The sequence below is a fragment of the Protopterus annectens genome, chromosome 14.part0, assembly GCF_019279795.1.
Source record: "Protopterus annectens isolate FY-2018-M chromosome 14.part0, PAN1.0, whole genome shotgun sequence".
NCBI classification, from domain to species: domain Eukaryota; kingdom Metazoa; phylum Chordata; order Ceratodontiformes; family Protopteridae; genus Protopterus; species Protopterus annectens.
This window is the reverse complement of record NC_056748.1, coordinates 1,157,847,038-1,157,864,816: the sequence shown is the minus strand read 5'-3', so window position 1 is coordinate 1,157,864,816 and position 17,779 is coordinate 1,157,847,038. Positions and strand designations below refer to the sequence as shown.

Below are 17,779 nucleotides of genomic sequence, written 5' to 3'. Positions count from 1 at the left end.
GTGCATGGGAGGTGAAAACCTTAACCACTGTGCCATTGGTCTCAAAGCCTATACCAGAAAGAAGGATGGAATCTGAAGATGAGATCTGAGACGTGAGATGCATACAACTGACTGTTGTGATGCTCAGTATGGCAGAAGCAAAAGGCCCTTTGGAAAACTTGTCCAGGTCTATACAGCTTTAATAAATTCTGGGGTCAGCCAGCCATATGTTTGGCAAAGAAAACACCACAGTGGACAACTTTGGGATGCACAGAAAACATAGTGGACTATTCATCAGAAGGCATAAAAGAGTGTCTGCTTTCTCTCATGTATAGGGCCCAAATTTTGTGCTTCCAGGCAGCAAAACAGTATCCTTCAGGACTCGCTTCAAAACAAGAATGACCGAGCACTTCTGCTATTTATGTCTTTTCTGTGGTTAAAGGGAAGGTCACTATCAACAGCTCCCTGGTGGACCTCACATCATCTGAAGGAGTGTTACTAAAGGGAAACAAGTCATATTCCCCATTTGTTTCAGAGGCAGGGATCTCAAGCCTCTCATTCTTACTAACAAGGAAGATATGCAGGAGATGAACGGGAATTATGTTAAACCACAAATAGTAACATTTATAATTGAGGCCAAAGCAGAAATGGCTTACCAAAAAAGCATAATAAGTACAGAATATAAAAGAATATTTGATTTGAGAAAGTAATATAGTATAAAGGCAAAATAACATGATTTAAATGATTAAGTATAATATGTCTTAATCCTAGATAAGAAACTAAACTGAGAAACTTTAGAATTTTTCTACGGAATTGTTTGCACAAATATCTCTGCACTCCTACAAGACTCCTAAATGTTCCCTCAGACAAGAAGCATACATTGTAAATGTAATGCTTCAGAAAGAAGTTCATGGGAATATATTTTGGAAATGCATGTTTGATTTACTACAAAAATAAATTGAATAGTATCCTTAGTCTCATACTTGGAAGAGAATTTAACCTCAGTATAGAGATGTATTTGTTGAGTTGGTTTAAAATAAACTGTACTAAAAATATATAAGCATTGTTTATCCTTAGTGCTCATAGGGACTGAGAAAGCTATACTTAGAAAATGGAAAGCCAAAGAGGAACCTTCAACAGGATAAGTTGTTGTTGCTGTTGTTACTTTCGGCTCTTCCTGGTTAGGGGTCACCACAGCGGAACTCCGGTCCGCTAATGACTGTCAGTTGATTTTTACGTACCGAGTTGCCAGCCCTGACGCACAACCTTCAACGAAGGCACGCTCATTCATGCATGTCTCCACGCAGAAGACGCTCTAACTGAGAGTCGAACCGGACAGCGTCTTACTGTGAGGTGACAAAGCTACTGCAGCACAAGTAAAAAAAATATATATTACAGAGATTAAAAATATGGTCCTAAGAACTTAGAGATCAGTAATAGAATTCCATAGTAAACAAAAAATGGGCTGTATGAGAATCTATAATGGACACTACGCTGGAATTTTAATAAAGCATGAATAGTAATAACTGGCAAGAGGTTACTTGTCCAGCTGTTAAGCAGTCTGCAGTATGAGGCAAGAAGTTACTCGTCCAGCTGTTAAGCAGACTGCAGTATAAGGAATAAAGTTACTCGTTCAGTTGTTAAGCATACTGCTGTATAAGGCATGAAGTTACTCGTTCAGCTGTTAAGCAGACTGCAGTATAAGGCATGAAGTTACTCGTCCAGCTGTTAAGATTTGTAATACAGTGAAAGGAAAACAATATGTTGACTAGTTAATTCATGATCGCACACTACATTGCTTATGGTTTGTATTTTAACTGTTTTTGTTTGAGAACCAAAGTTAAATCAATCTTCAAATTAAGACTAGATGCAATAGTGCATTGTGAAATCTGGATAACAAACTGCAAACTGAAATATCTACAGCAATGAACTATGGAGTAAACAGGAAATTCACTGATGTAAAGCTATGCTTCTCCAACGCACCTGCCTGCCCCCTTGAAAGTGAGGTTTAATCAGCCTTCTGTATACAGTAACACTGGTGGGAAATGCCAGCTGAAACAGTATGACTGATGCCACTTGTTTACATAGACCATAATGAAGATAATAATTTTTCTGAAGAACTGGCCCCCATAATGGGGCACTGGGTCACCTGCTGAGCCTAGAAGAAGTTGCAGAAGACAAAATAACGGCCCTTTGGGCAATAGCTGGTGGATACAGAGAGCTAGTCTGGGTCCATGTGCACCTGGAGTGGAAGGGAACCCAAGTGAGTACCTATAAAACAGCACATGAGACTGCATAGTTAGTACAGCTGTTATTCACAAATGAGTTCAGCGTTTCTGGCATATCCTGCTGTGTTGTTTTATAAAGCTTTCACACCTCTTCATACATTCCCCCAAATCAGAGCTTCCTCAACCAGTGAAACATAATTGTTTTAGTTTAGCCAATCAGTGCCTAATGACTACCAAAATGTTTGCCCAGGTTTTTAAATTCTCTTCCCAGTCTCTGACATTTTGTACGGACAAACAAATGGAGTCAGAAGGACAACTGCTCTGCTACGCATTACATCACTGCCATGATGCCTTTCACCGTAGCCTGAACACCACTGCTCATAAACTATGCACTTTTTCGAAATGCATTTCCTGACCTCCATATTCAGGTTACTTCCCCCCCACCACCACCCTACACTGTATGCATTTTAATAAGCATTCAGATCACACACCATGTTCCACAAACAGCACAGACTTCTGGGAGTTGGTTTGTTCATTACCAGCAACCTCCTGCTGCATCTTTTGTCACAGCCTCGAGTCCCGCAAGCTAGTAAGATAAAACAAAGATCTTTTCACTTGAGTCCTGGTTAATTAACATCTGAAAGCAAGTCAGTACATTTTTATTCTATGGAGAGGTGCAGGTTTCTGAAAGATGTATAACAACCATATCATAGCATTTCATACATGGTGCCAAACATCATTAAATTGTTTCTTTTCCCTTATCCATAACTGTGACATAAATGTTTGTTCTGTGAATTTTAAAATGTTGTTAATCACTGTTTTTGGTTGGAACTGACATTATCATCTTACCTCTGTAACTGTGCCAGAATGCAATTGCAGTTGAAAGAGGGAGATAAAACCTCTCTGTAGGTCAAGGTTCATGGTGCTGCTTCCTTCTGATACATATATTCTTTCCACCTTGAAGAAAAGGGCATAAATGATTATATTCTATGGATGCATTTATTAAACCACTTCTCTTCATCGACTAATAACATTTTTTTTGTATAAAGTATTGTCAGTCATTCTTTCTTGTAAAACACCTAAAATATTAGACACATCAATCCATTCTATTTTTGATGAGTTTGAAATACACTTTTTGGTGATATGTCACACATCCTGTCATAAATTATGAAAAACATGATCATCCTGAGGTTGCTGCCAATGTGAAAGTTGTCTTGTTGCTTCAGAATGGCATTAAAATACTCTGAAAACAAACATATGTCGAAAAAATAACTACTGTTTTAAAACACGGACAACTATTCTGTTCTTTCTCCAGCTCTGAACAAGCAAGCTCTGAGTGTGTCATGGGTCATTCTAAAGTATCCGCTACTGGGTATCTACGTTACACCATCTAAGAACTGAATTACTCTTTTCAGCAATAATTAGTGTGCATGATTTTATCAGCACGCTGTAAAACATAGCAGTGAAATGAACCAAATCCCACTGGCAAACAGGCACCCCATATCCATTATCTCGGTAAACAAATGTTAAATAAAAATAAATAAAATAAATCTCTTACTCTCACTGAAAATAAATAAATAAATAAATGAAACTAAAAGATCTCACAAAATTCATTATGGTACTCCATACTCACTGTAGTTAGGTAAAAGAGATTGTTAAATAAATTACGGTTGCAAACTCAGATGTACCAAAGACCATCTTGGGTTCAGCCCTGTGGATGACACCTTCTGAACTGAAACATTCAGAGACTTTCACTTGCAATTTAAAGAATTAGTGTTTACGTGTTGCAATGACAAGAAACTCCAAAATATTTTCACAAACTATTACTTAAAAAAACAGGAAACTAAGAAAATGTTAGAGGTAATGCAAAGGCAACAAAATGTCAAGACATTGCGAGATGTCAGTTTCTAATGTGCTAAAGCAAAACTTAAGGCTAATATACCCACGACCACTGGGACTAGTATCAGCAGTTCAATGAAAACGCTGCAGTGAACTATATTCTAGCTGGCTTTCTCGACTCAGTAAGGCCTTCATCTTCTTTACGGACATCTCAATCATGATAAAAAAAGTGCCTAAGCTTCTAAGCGAAGCTAGTAAATTTTCGGGAAGCATAATCTTCAGCCCACACATTCTCAAGGCATTCTCTCCAGTAGGTGACTTTGGGGTAGCAGCCGCTGAAGTTGGTGGCCAAAGATGGACACCATTCAATTGTACAGATGAACAAACAGATAGAACAGACAGGTCTGACAGAGGGTCACAAGGACATGTTCAAGACAGCCAAGTTATATCAGGGTAACTAAGCAGCAGAAGAGAATGAAAGGCCATAGTGTCATTCAATTGTCAGATGAAATGAGATGTGATGGGCAGTAACTAGATCTCTTAAAAGACATAGTTAAAAGGGATGTGTTGGTGGTAATCCTGAATACTAAATGGAATACAGTATGCGGGGAAGCCAAACACAAATGCCCACACAATGAAAAGGAAGAAAAAAAAAAAGGAAAAGCAATAAATATAGTGAGTGAAAGTTTTCAGAAAATGACTGAAGGTGCTGTCTGTTTATGATAAGGCAAGTTCACGAAGCACTGCACTAAAGGATGCAGCCTTTAAGTGAAAGCATATTTTTTGTGTGTATACTGCATATGGCAATAAGGGTCAGGAAAGACAATTACTTTTTTTTTTAACCATGTATACCTATCACAACCATGCCACCCAAAACGTTTAAAATACATATCCTATCCAGTTGCTCCTTCACTCTTAAGAAATATCTGTATTCCCTGAAATCATTCCATTGCAAAGAGTATATCAGATTAAAATCCTTCCTCTAAAAAGGCTGTAGACAGATCTAAGTTACAAATGCAGTCAGTCAGATATGGACATGTTTATAGTTCTATACTGTGTAATGTCTGATAGGAAGGAGCTGATATGTAATCACCATTTAAATCAACAGAAATATATGCAACAGGAAGAATAAAAATGTGATGGGAAAAGGTCCATCTTAGGCTGGCATTAGGTTTCCTTGGCAATCAAACCTATCAAGGTTGCTTAATACCTCCACATCTCAAAACTACTATAATAATCTCCCTCTACAGGGGTGTTGGTGTTTAAATTGCTTGGACGATCAGGCATACAGTCCCAGGGAAAAAGGACAGCAGCATTTCTGGAACTAGAGCCTGAGGTAATTGCTCCTGACCACTTTCAAAATGCTGCCTGGGCAAAAATGGGGTCACCACAACAATGTAAAGAACCCTGGATATCAGTGGAAAGCGTAGAAAAGCACAGAGGAACATTCATGTCCATGAGAATAAGAAGCCATCTGTCTTCTAGACTTGCTGGCAAGGAATCCTGGAGCAGAATTTCTTTAGTTGTCTGTCCTGAGCAGAGGCAAACAAATCTACTTGAGGTGTTCCTCACAGATGGATCAGTTCTTGAAAGACCCCAGCATGTAGTTTCCATTCATGATGGTCTGCTTGGTCCTGCTTAGGTTGACTGTTATCATGTTTTGCTCTGATGGAATGTATGAAGCCTGATGAGCCAAATTAAGTTCAGCTACTACCTCTCAGGCAATCATAGCAAGCCTGTAAAGGGGGTAAGACCTGGTACCACCCTGTTTGTTTATGTATCACATCATTGTGTTGTTGTCTATAAAAAACTTGCAGAGGTCCTAAGAGACCAGAGATGGTTTAGGGCTTTCAAAGCATTTATTACGGACAACATTTCCTTAACATTTGTGTGCTGTCTTGTTTGTTCCACATACATTGCACTTTCACCCTTTTTGAAAACAGTTCCAACGACAGGTCTGAAGCATCTGTTGTGACAGACTGAAGGGGGGGTGTAAGATCTGGATTCTGAAAACTGGTCTACCCATCACACAGCCTCCTTCCTTACAAACCCCAAAATGTAATAAGGGATCTGGGGACCCAAGTAGATAGTAATTTCACCTTTGATAATCACATTGTCAAAATGGTTAGAAAATCCTTCTACGTGGCCCACCTAATCACAAAAGGGTTTGCATCCAGATCAAAAGAGGTCATTGTGCCCCTCTAATCCTCACTCATCAGACCCATCATAGACTACAACGCCCCATTTGGTATGTACCTTATAAGACACCTGCAACAGATGGAAAGACCACAGAAGTACCTCACCAAGAGGATCACTGGCCTCAAACAGATGCCCTATGCAGCTCGACTGAAGAAATTACAGCTGTACTCAGTTGCATACCGCCTACTCAGAGGTGTTCTCTGCCTGATATACAAGGCCATGTCCAACCCAAAATTGATGGACATGCTCCACCTAAAGAAAACTTTATCCCCACGAGCCACACACTCTAGGGATCTAAACCTCACCACAACAATAAATAGGACGTGCTGGAGGGATGCATTCCTGTCCCAGAGACAAGATCCCAATCTACATTAGGCAGAGCTCCTCGCTAACACTCTTCAAAATAAATCTTAACAAGTGGATGGGAAACAGAAAGTTTACCTCGGGGATCACTTCAGTGGTTCTGCTGGATAGGGGGCACAGGGAGCTAATCTAAGGGGGCGGCGAAAACCAACACATTCTGGCTAGGCTTATAAATGCCTTCAGGCAGATGGCCTAGTACATACCTGTGAACCTATGATCTGAAAAGATAAAGGATGAAGATGGTGAGTCCAGATTCACCTCAGGTACAACTAAATTTTTCTCATGGGAAGTCTGGCCAGTGAAATTATGAAGCCATGTACCCCTGAATCCTGAAAAATTTCATGGCAGACACAAAAATTCAGGAAGAATGTTTGGAACATCTCTTCTTGCCTGGAGGTAGAATTGCTCTTCCCATGGCAGAATCTAACAGAGATCCCAGGGAAAAATTCCGAGAGATGGGATGAGAGAAGATTTCTGTACACTCACTTGAAAACGGAGACGGAGCTAAATATTTTGAACACATTTTAAGGAATCTTGACAACTGGAAAAAAAAAAAAAAGAGTATGCAAATATAAGACAATCATCCAAATAAGGAAAAATGTGAATGCCTTGAAGTCTGCAATAAGAAATTACTGGAGTGAAGCCAGACATTTTTTAAATACCTTTGGAGCAGTAGATTGTCCAGAGAGTAAGACAGAGATAATGTGAACCAGATTCAGAAAGTTTTAAAACACTTTTAAGGGCTTGCCAGTGAGTATGTAATGATACTCATCTTTTAAATCTACCATTACTGCAAATGCAGGTAGAAAAATCAGAGGCAACGGTCTGAAGAGACAACATTTTGAACTCTGGGACCTTTACAAAAAGATTGAGAAAGATCTAGCACAGGTCTCCAGCTGCCTTCTTTGTTTATCAACAGAAAAAATCCATGAATAAAATCCTTTGCTCCTCTGATCTGCAAGCACTAATTCTATAACATTTGATCCAGAAGATTAGGAAAAAGGGATATTTGGTTTACTAAGTTGAGGGGGGCCCTGTAAAGGAGGGAAGGAATCCTATTACTAAGTGTACTCCTCATAATCTTCTATCAGCTGTTCCCGTTCGGGATCGCCACAGCAGGTCATCTGTTTCCATTTCTTCCTGTCCTCTGCATGTTGCTCTGTCACACCAACCACCTGCATGTCCTCTCTCAACCACATCCATAAATCTTAACTTAGGCCTTCCTCTTTTCCTGTTACCTGGTAGCTTCATCCTTAGCATCTTTTTTCCCAATATACTCAGCATCCATCCTCAGCACATGTCTAAACCAACTTAATCTTGCCTCTCTGGCTTTGTCTCCAAACCTTCCAACCTGGGCTGACCCTCTAATATACTTATTCCTAATCCTGTCCACCCTTGCCACACCCAATGAAAATCTTAACATCTTTAACTCTGCGACATCCAGCTCTAACTCCTGCCTTTTTGTCAGTGCCACTGTCTCCAGCCTATATAACATAGCTGGCCTAACTACCCTCTTGTAGACCTTCCCTTTCACTCTTACTGGTACTCGTCTATCACAAATCACTCCTGACACTCTTCTCCACCCACTCCATCCTGCCTGTACTCTCTTCTTCACCTCTCTTCCACCCTCACCATTACTCTGAACTATTGATCCCAAGTATTTAAACTCATCCACCTTCGCCACCTCTACTCCTTGCATCCTCACCATTCCTCTATCCTCCCTCTCATTCACACACATATATTCTTAGTCCTGATGACCTTCATTCCTCTTCTCTCTAGAGCATATCTCCATCTCTCCAGGGTCTCCTACACCTGTTCCCTACTCTCACTACAGATCACAATGTCATCTTCAAACATCATAGTCTATGGGGACTCCTGTCTGATCTTGTCTGTCAACCTGTCCATCACCACTGCAAATAAGAAAGGGCTCAGAGCTGATCCTTGATGTAATTCCACCTCCACCTTAAACGCATCCGTCACTCCCACTGCAGACCTCACCATTGTCAAACTACCCTCGTACATATCCTGTACCACTCTTACATACTTCTCTGACACTCCTGACTTCCTCCTACAGTACCACAACTCCTCTCTAGGCACCCTGTCATATGCTTTTTCTAAGTCTACAAAAACACAATGCAACTCCTTCTGACCTTCTCTGTACTTCTCCATCAACACTCTCAGAGCAAACATCGCATCTGTAGTGCTCTTTCCCGGCATGAAACCACACTGCTGATCACGAATCATCATGTCCCTTCTTAACCTAGCTTCCACTACTCTTTCCCATAACTTCATGCTGTGACTAATCAATTTAATCCCTCTGTAGTTACTACAGCTCTGCACATCACTCTTATTCTTAAAAAGCAGTACCAAACCACTTTTTCTCCATTCCTCGGGCATCCTCTCACTTTCCAAGATTTCATTAAACAATCTGGTTAGAAACTCCACTACCATTTCACCTAAACACCTCCATGCTTCCACAGGTATGTCATCTGGACCAACAGCCTTTCCATTCTTCATCCTATTTATAGCTATCCTTATTTCCTCCTTGCTAACCCACTGCACTTCATGATTCACTATCTGCACATCATCCAACCTTCTCTCCCTCTCATTCTCTTCATTCATCAACCCCTCAAAGTACTCTTTCCATCTGCTCAACACACTCTCCTCGCTTGTGAGTATGTTTCCCTCATTATCCTCTATCATCTTTACCTGTTGCACATCTTTCCTAGCTCGATCCCTCTGTCTAGCCAATCGGTACAGGTCCCTTTCTCCCTCCAGAGTGTCCATCCTTTTATACAACTCTTCATATGCCTTATCCTTAGCCTTCGCCATCTCTCCTGTCTACTTTCTTCATCTCTCTGACAATCCCACTTCTTTGGCAACCTCTTTCTCTGTATACTCTCCTGTACTTCCTCATTCCACCACCATGTCACCTTGTCGTCCTTCCTCTGTCCAGATGTCATACCAAGCACCTTTCTAGCCGTCTCCCTTACTAGCTCTGCTGTAGTTACCCAGCTATTTGGTAACTCTTCACTGCCACCCAGTGCCTGTCTTAACTCTTCCCGGAACTCCACCTCACAATTACCCTTTTTCAATTTCCACCACTTGATCCTTGGTGCTGCCCTCACACTCCTCCTCCTGTTCTTGATAACCAACGTCATCCTACAAACCACAATCCTATGCTGCCTAACTACATTTTCCCCGGTCACCACTTTACAGTCTCCAGTCTCCTTCAAACTGGCCCTCCTACATAAGATATAATCCACCTGTGTGCATCTTCCTCCACTCTTGTATGTCACCCTGTGCTCCTCCCTCTTGTTAAAATATGTATTTATAACAGCCATGTACATCCTTTTCGCAAAACCCACTACCATCTGACCTTCTGCATTCCTTTGCTTAACACCATACCTACCTCATCACTTCCTCATCCCCTCTGTTCCCCTCACCAACACGCACACTGAAATCTGCTCCAATCACCACTCTCTCACCCTTCGGTACAGTCATCACCACTTCATCCAACTCACTCCAAAATTTTTCTTTCGCATCCATCGCACACCCAACTTGTGGAGCATATGCATTAACAGCATTCATCATTACACCATCAATTTCCAGCTTCATAAGCATCACTCTTATCCGACACTCTTTTCACCTCCAAAACACTCTTACCATACTGTTCCTTCAGGACAACTCCTACTCCATTTATCCACCCATCCACACCATGATAAAACAATTTGAACCCACCTCCGATACACCTAGCCTTACTTCCCTTCCATCCAGTCTCTTGCACACACAATATACCAATCTTCCTTCTGTCCATCATATTGGCTAGCTCTCTCCCTATACCAGTCATACTGCCAACTTTCAAAGTTACGACCCTCACTACCACAGTCATAGCCTTTCTCCTCTCTTCCTGCATTCGGCCATGCCTTCCCCCTCTTCTCCTCCTTCGGCCAACAACAGCCCAATTTCCGCCAGCACCCTGTTGGCTAACAGTACTGGTGGCGGTCGTTGTTAATCCGGGCCTCGACTGATCCGGTATGTAAATATTTACTGCTGTCCACATGAAATGATTTGGCAAAGTTTTACTCCGGAGGCCCTTCCTGACACAACCCTCCATATTTACCCGGGTTTGGGACCAACACTCACCTGTCTGCAAGAATGTGGCAGCACCAAGGAATATGAAGCCTGATGGAGAAGGACAGGCTGCCAGTGTGGGGGGGGGGGGATATATGCCCATATTCTTCATACATTATTTATTTATTTATTTATTTATACATGCATTTATTTTCTGTTTTTATTGTGTTTTTATATACACACACACATTTTTTATGTGAGCAGTATTTAGCTATGATGTTTGGTTTTTGTTTATATTTATTTTTATATATTTTTATGCGTTTATTTTTTGAACATCTTAGTAGACTGATGAGCGATTATGTAGCAGTTTAAGTTTTTTATTGTAAACTTCACGTAAGGTGTATACTTAGTTTACTATGTGGATGGCAGGACTGTTTCAGCCTTTGTTGATGCATTCTGCATTAAATTTTCCAAAACGTTAGTATATTTGTAACAGCATGGTGAAATGGTTTATGTATGATGCATATTATACTGTTTAGATATCTGCAATATATAGATCTTATTTATTATATCTGAAATCTATTATATAAGTTGTGGTTGGAACATACTAAAAATGTACTTATTTTGCTAAAGTGTTAGGTTACTAATTATTTAATTTATTTTATTATTATTTTACATTTGTTGACTGGGATAGTCCGACTGGATACATGTCCATTTTCAGCAGAGGCCTGGGGAGAAAAGCTCCAAACTTACAAACAGATAAAGACAAGCAAGTTACAGTAAATGCACAAACATATTATATTAACATACAAGTTACAATCTCACATTTCAAGCTTATGAAGAATACAGTTTATATACAGAAATATATACAAATATGTTGCAGTTTCTCTTATCAAACCTATAGGTGCAGCTTATATACAAAGTATCTGCAAAGATATTACAGTTTCTGTTTTCAAACATTTTAGTGTAAGAAGTTAGTTGCTATGAATACGAAATTACAGGGATATGGAAGTAGATGAGGCTTCAGTCAGAGTTAGAGCAAGGACATAACCAGCGAGCTTTAAAATACTGGGTTAGATTTTTTTGAACTGATTAAGGAAGGGGTTCAGAGTAAGGTCAGATGGGAGCGAATTCCAGGTTTTGCCTACTGAATTTGCAAACAAAGATTCTCCAGATAGGCTGTTAGCTTTAACAGATTGAACCAAAAATTTTGTAGTGGAACAAAGAGGCCTAGTGTTTTTGTAGGGATGGATAATGTTTTTAAGGGAGGGTGCTTTTTCTGGATGGTTAATAACCTTGAATGCTACAGTAAGTTGATTAAATTGAATTAGCCTGGGGAGTTCTAGCCAACCTAACAGGTGTAGGTTTTGACAATAGTGTGTTCTGTAGGGAGTTCCTGTGGCAAACCTGGCAATTTGATTGTAGCAGCTAGAGAGATTTCTGAGATCAGTTTTGTTCAAGTTAGTGAGTATTGGTGAGGCATAGAGTAGAGTTGAAAGCAGATGGGTATGGGCAATGGCAGTCCTAGCTAGAGGGGTGAGAAAAGATTTGTTTTTGTATCGGGAGCTAAGTTTTTTTAACAACGGTTTTAATAGTTTGGTTTACGTGCTTATCATATTTGAGGTTGTTTATTATAACACCCAGGAGTTTGGTATACATATCTGGTGAGATTATGGTCCCACTTTTAGACGTTATACTAAGCGAAGGTTGAGAGGATTTGTAAGTTGGGGAGAAGAGCAATAGCTTTGTTTTATTAGGGTTTAATATCAACTGTTGATTAGAGATCCAGTTTTCCACTGCATTAAAGGTTTTCTGGGTTAAACTAAGGAGATCTGTAGGGGTAGAGGCTGAGCAGATCAGGGTGGAGTCATTGGCATATTGTATACAGGTTCATCTGGGATTACAGTGTGGAGGGCATTGATAAAGAGGGAGAAAAGAAGGGAACCTAATATGGAGCCTTGAGGGACACCAAGGGTAAGGGGGAGAAGGGTGGAGAGTTTGTGCTGCCAAAGGATAACCTGCTGTCTTCCACTAAGATAAGACTGAAACCAATGTATAGCATAGTTGTTTAGGGATATTTTATTTAGGTTAAGTAAGAGTAGCTGGTGGTTAATCATGTCAAAGGCCTTGGAAAGATCGAAAAACAGGGCAGAAGATAGTTTGTTGCTGTTATGGTTGGAATTTATGACATTAGAAAAGGAGAGGAGGGCTGAGGTGGTACTGTACTGTGGTCTACATCCATGCTGGGAGTTAGCCAGAAGATTATTTTGAATAAGGTAGTGTAAGAGTTGTTTATGGATACACTTTTCTATAATTTTAGCCAGAGGGGAAAGGATAGCTATTGGTCTATAGTTTGACAGTTCAGTGGAGCTGCCACCTTTATGGAGTGGTATGACATAGGATATTTTCCAGATAGAGGCTTCAGTTATGGTTCTGTTTATCAAAATAGTGACAGGGTATGCTATGACATCAGCAGCGTTTTGCAGGTAGTCTGCAGGGAGGAGGTCAGCTGAAAGGGTGTTTGGTTTGAGTTTTTTAATTAGGGCTCTAATGAGTGAAGTCGGAGCTTTTTGGAAGCTAAAGGAGAGATTGTCACTGGGTTTAGGGGTTTCAGCATTAGGACAAGTGGGTTAACGTTTGCTAGCAAGGGCCTGGATGGTTTCTGTGAAGAAACTGTTGAAGGTGTTGGCAAGGGAATCTGACGATTTTTTGGGTAGGGGTTGAGGGGGTTGGAGTAGTGGATTGCCCTGGGTGGAGGAGTTTGCTAATACCTGCCCAGAACCTCTGTGGCTTGTTGTGGTGTTTCTGCTGTACATGGCAGAAATATACATTTTTTTTGTCTAGTAATGTGGATTTTTTTTGTATCATTCCTATATTGTCGAAATTTGAGTTGATCTTGTGGGGCTTTAGAGGTGCGCCAGGTGTTCCAGGCATTATTTCTTTGGATGATCTTTAGTTTGGTTTCTTTAGTGAGCTAGGGGGGGAATTTTGTTTTAATTCTAATAGAGCATGCAGGTGCATGGTTGTCAACGATGGCCAGGAATGTGTTATTAAAGTGTGTTACTGCCTCATCTAGTGGTAGTTGTTTTAGAATTGACCAAATGCATAATTTAAGTTCTTCTAGGAATTTATTAAGGTTGAAGTTTTTGTTATTTCTTATTGTTTTATATGTGGGTAGATGTAGACATTCAAATTTATGCCTAATAGTATACGTTAAGACATGATCACTTTGATCTTCAGGGAGAGTACCTGATTTGTACACGTGGTGGGAGCTATTAATTAGTATCCAGTCCAGGATACTTTCTTTATTGTTAGGCTTGCTAATCCTAGATCCTGGAGGTTATAGTTTGTGTAAAACCATGTGGGTTTATGTGGGTGATTGGGGTGTCTGCAGTGCAGGTATTCCAATCTATACTGAGGTCCCCTAGAACAATGGTCTCTTGAGGGTAGGCACTGGATAGCCAGTAGAGGAGGTCTTCTAGGGTCCCTGAGTTATTACCTGGGGGAATATAGACACATACTATGTTTATACATTTGTTTTTATTAATTTGCAGTTTGGAAATCATAATTTCTGCTTTGTTAAATTCAGGTAGTCGAAGGTTGTCTAGAGTGACATTTAGGGTAGTTTATAGAGAACAGAAACCCCTCCCCCTTTCCTGGTAGTATGATCTAGCCTGAGTATATTATACCCTGGAGGTAGAATTTCATTATCTGGCGGAGTTGGTTTTAACCATGTTTCGGTCAGACAAAGTATGTCCGGGGAGTAGGTTGTCAGGAGGGCATGGAGGTTGCGGACCTTATTGTTGATGCTTCTAATGTTTAATTGGCAGGTCAACAGTGAGTTTGGGGGGTCTATTTAGGCTTTTGTCTTATGTTTGGGCTGTTATGATTAAAGTTGGTGTTGTCTAGAGATGGTGGTCCAGGGTTGGGGTGGATATCCCCATCAATACTAAAGGTGTGGGGCAAACTAGCTATGAGCTTTAGAAATTTATATATCAGTTTTTGGCAGTATTTAGTTTTGGTGTTAACATATCTGGGTATAACAGGGTGGGTGCTAGCAGGGGTAAAGGAGTTGGTGTTGACGGACATGAATGAATGGGCAGATTGGTTTGAGAAGAGTGGGATGGTAGCAAGGCATCTGGGATGGTTGAATTCTATAAGGGATTGGTTTTCATAGATGGTGAGAGAATAAAGGGTGACTAGTAAAGATAGGGAGTAGAATAGAGGTGGTATTTTAAAAGATTGGCAAGTATTAGAGAAGTAATGGGAGAAATATACTTCTGGTAGGTAGCCAACCTAGGTGTAATAGTAGGTGGGGAGATAGAGGTAGGGGTGGGTTGTAAATGAATTCCTGTTAATGGTTAGAGAAGGAGGAGGGGTGTGTCTTGAGGGGTTTTAAATTCAGAGGTAATGGGGGCGGGTGGAAATTGGGGGCAGGGAGTGGCACAAACTGAGCCCGGAGGGCAAGCAGAGCAGGGCTTAACCACACCAGAGGAATCCTCGGAGCTTGTGATTAAAGTAACAGGCTTTTTTCTTGCTTTCTTACTTGCTTTAAATTCTAATCCATGTTCTGTTTTTAAACACAGACAGCAACTTTAACAGTACAATTTGGTGGAACTTTGTAGCATTAGGAGCTTTATTTAAGGGCTGGGAAGTTTGGTGGTGTTGACCCAGTATGGCTGAATTAAACAGCTTAAGCAGAAAGACTTTAGAAAAAGTAGTAGCCTTAGTTAAGTTTGTTATTGAGGGTAGACCAGTGTGGCTGTCCATTTTATTTTTATTTTTAAAAAAATTCCCAACTGGATGCAGACCTTCTAACTGTGCAAGCCTTTCAGGGTGGGAGCTGTGAGAAGAGATAATACCTAATAATAGATATTTAGTGTTAGTTCATCAGCAGAAATAGTGTTACAAAAATGTTTTAATTGGAGGGAAAAAGTGAGTTGGTTCAACAGTGGCTTGTGATAGAATTTTATGTCTGATGAAGCTTTGGAGCACTACGTGAAAGTGCTTACATGTCTTTTACCAAGTAAATTGTTTTGTTTTATGCCATGTGTTTCCTTTGCCTGCTTGGCATTCTTGTATTTTTCATGCACAGTAATATGGTTTAGCGGACAATCCATGCCATTCATACCCTTGACATGTGATGATGGAACATAGTTTTGCTGACAACAATCCTGGTATCATTTGAAAAATGTCAAGAGTCCTTGACACAATAAGCTAGTAAAATATTTAACTAATGCATGCTGCCCGACGTTGCACACAAAATAGTGTATGCAGGTCTATGTCATTACTTTGAATCCTGTTATCTATAAAGCAATAAAGCACTGTGATCTCTTTGCGCACATACTTTGTCCAATTTTGTGCCTATCATAAAAGACTTTTTAAAGAAAATATCTCCTTTCTTTGTGCATGGAAATCATTTCTCATTTTTTCAGTACTTCAAAGCCAAACCAGGGATTACTGAGGTTTCAGAAATTAAGAAGATAAAAGAATGGGAAATCCACAAGAAATATCAAAGTATAAATGAGATGTACACTTTTATTTTTATAAATCTTTATGCAAATACATACAGCTGTCTAACATATTTTGTAATTCATTACTTCTGACAAGGATTCTATTAAATCTTAGATATAATAAATTATATGCATTAGTGAGTTATAAAAAATAAATCAGCAGAGAGGATTCTGCTGCACATATAGCTTACACAAAGTGCTACAAAATAGTAAATTTAAAAGCAGCCGATAACCAAATAAAATTTATACAAATATTTAACAAAACCCAGCTTGCAGTTCATGCACATTTTGTGTATTATTCTTCACTATACTATGGCTGGGGACACTTGCATGAATACAGTATGTTTTTTTTTTTTTGGACTAGAACTGCCCTTTCACTAAACTCTGCAACCCAATCCACCTTTTCCCACAATCCTCTGCTGTGATGTTACAATGTGCTGCTGTCATAATCTACATCCCTGTCTGGCTGTCTCAGCTCAACAGATACCAAAATAGGTAGATATGCACATCAGAATATAGGTTTAAAGCCAGCCAATTGCACTGAAACAGGGCATTTGATCAAACTACCAGCAATCCAGATGTGGGGAATGAACCCAGAGCAAAGGTACAGCCAAGTCTGGAGCAGAAGAAAATAAGACATGTCTGGTGTCCTTCTCTCTTGGGGAGGGCTTCAGGGCGCTTTACAGCTTGGAGTGGTTATCCATGCAAGACCCTATAAATGCAAACCTCAGTTTGTGAAGGCATATCAGGTTGTAGCACGTTCAGTAGAGATTGTCACTATTCTGAGGAGCCAGTGGAGACATAGTACAGGGTTGTTTTAAAGTCTTCCCTACCAGAATGGCAGAAGGTACAAGTACCTCACGATAAACAGTGCTAAGCTTGCATGCACTCGCCCAAAGAGGATAAGAAGCGCCCTCAAAAGGCACGCCACATGATATAAAGGACATCACAACATCTGACATGAAATGTACCCAGGGCTGGTCAGGCAGACCTTGCAGAAAAAGAAACAAACATTTTGTATTAATCTGAAAAGCATATAATATGAGTAACACATAAGAGGACAGATCAAGATTTACTAGCAAATGATTTACATCTAAATAACAATTTTGGAAAGCTCTCTCTCTCTGTGATTTCTGTTAGTTACCGATTAAAAAAAATGTCTATAACACAGATATGCAAATAGCAGCCTCTGGGCACAGCAGTTTGACTATCATTCCTAACAGTAATGAGAATGGGTTTGGGTGAGGGATGGGACATATTAGAACTTAAGTGACTGCCATACCTCTCAACTGTCCAGATTTTTGACTCATATTTTTGGTTCATTCCTCATAAATGTTATGAATTTTCTGGCAAATCACAGGGATGATCTGAGGATTGAAGTCACTAAATAATGACATACATTGGAGTTTCAGACTTCTAATCCTTCAGAAAATGTATGTTAATACAAACCCTGTTACTCTAGCAACTTTCTTACGTTCATAAGAGCAATATTTAAAATATGTCCTTATTTTTGGGCCTTTGTACCACCATTTTGTCAGGCTTTGTCCAAATTTCTTGCACTTAGAGGTTGAGAGGTATGGTGAC

The 17,779-nt window shown here is 40.0% G+C and overlaps 1 protein-coding gene across 2 annotated transcripts in view; it reads right to left on the bottom strand.

The window, feature by feature from the left end:
* Nucleotides 1-17,779, bottom strand: part of LOC122789471 (microsomal triglyceride transfer protein large subunit-like) — a 1,260,333-nt gene that overhangs the window by 1,059,800 nt on the left and 182,754 nt on the right. For both annotated transcript variants that reach the window (XM_044056964.1, XM_044056965.1), the window contains exon 4: nucleotides 3,057-3,164. In XM_044056964.1, the coding sequence (XP_043912899.1) occupies nucleotides 3,057-3,164 (108 nt within the window). The remainder of the gene's footprint in view (nucleotides 1-3,056; nucleotides 3,165-17,779) is intronic.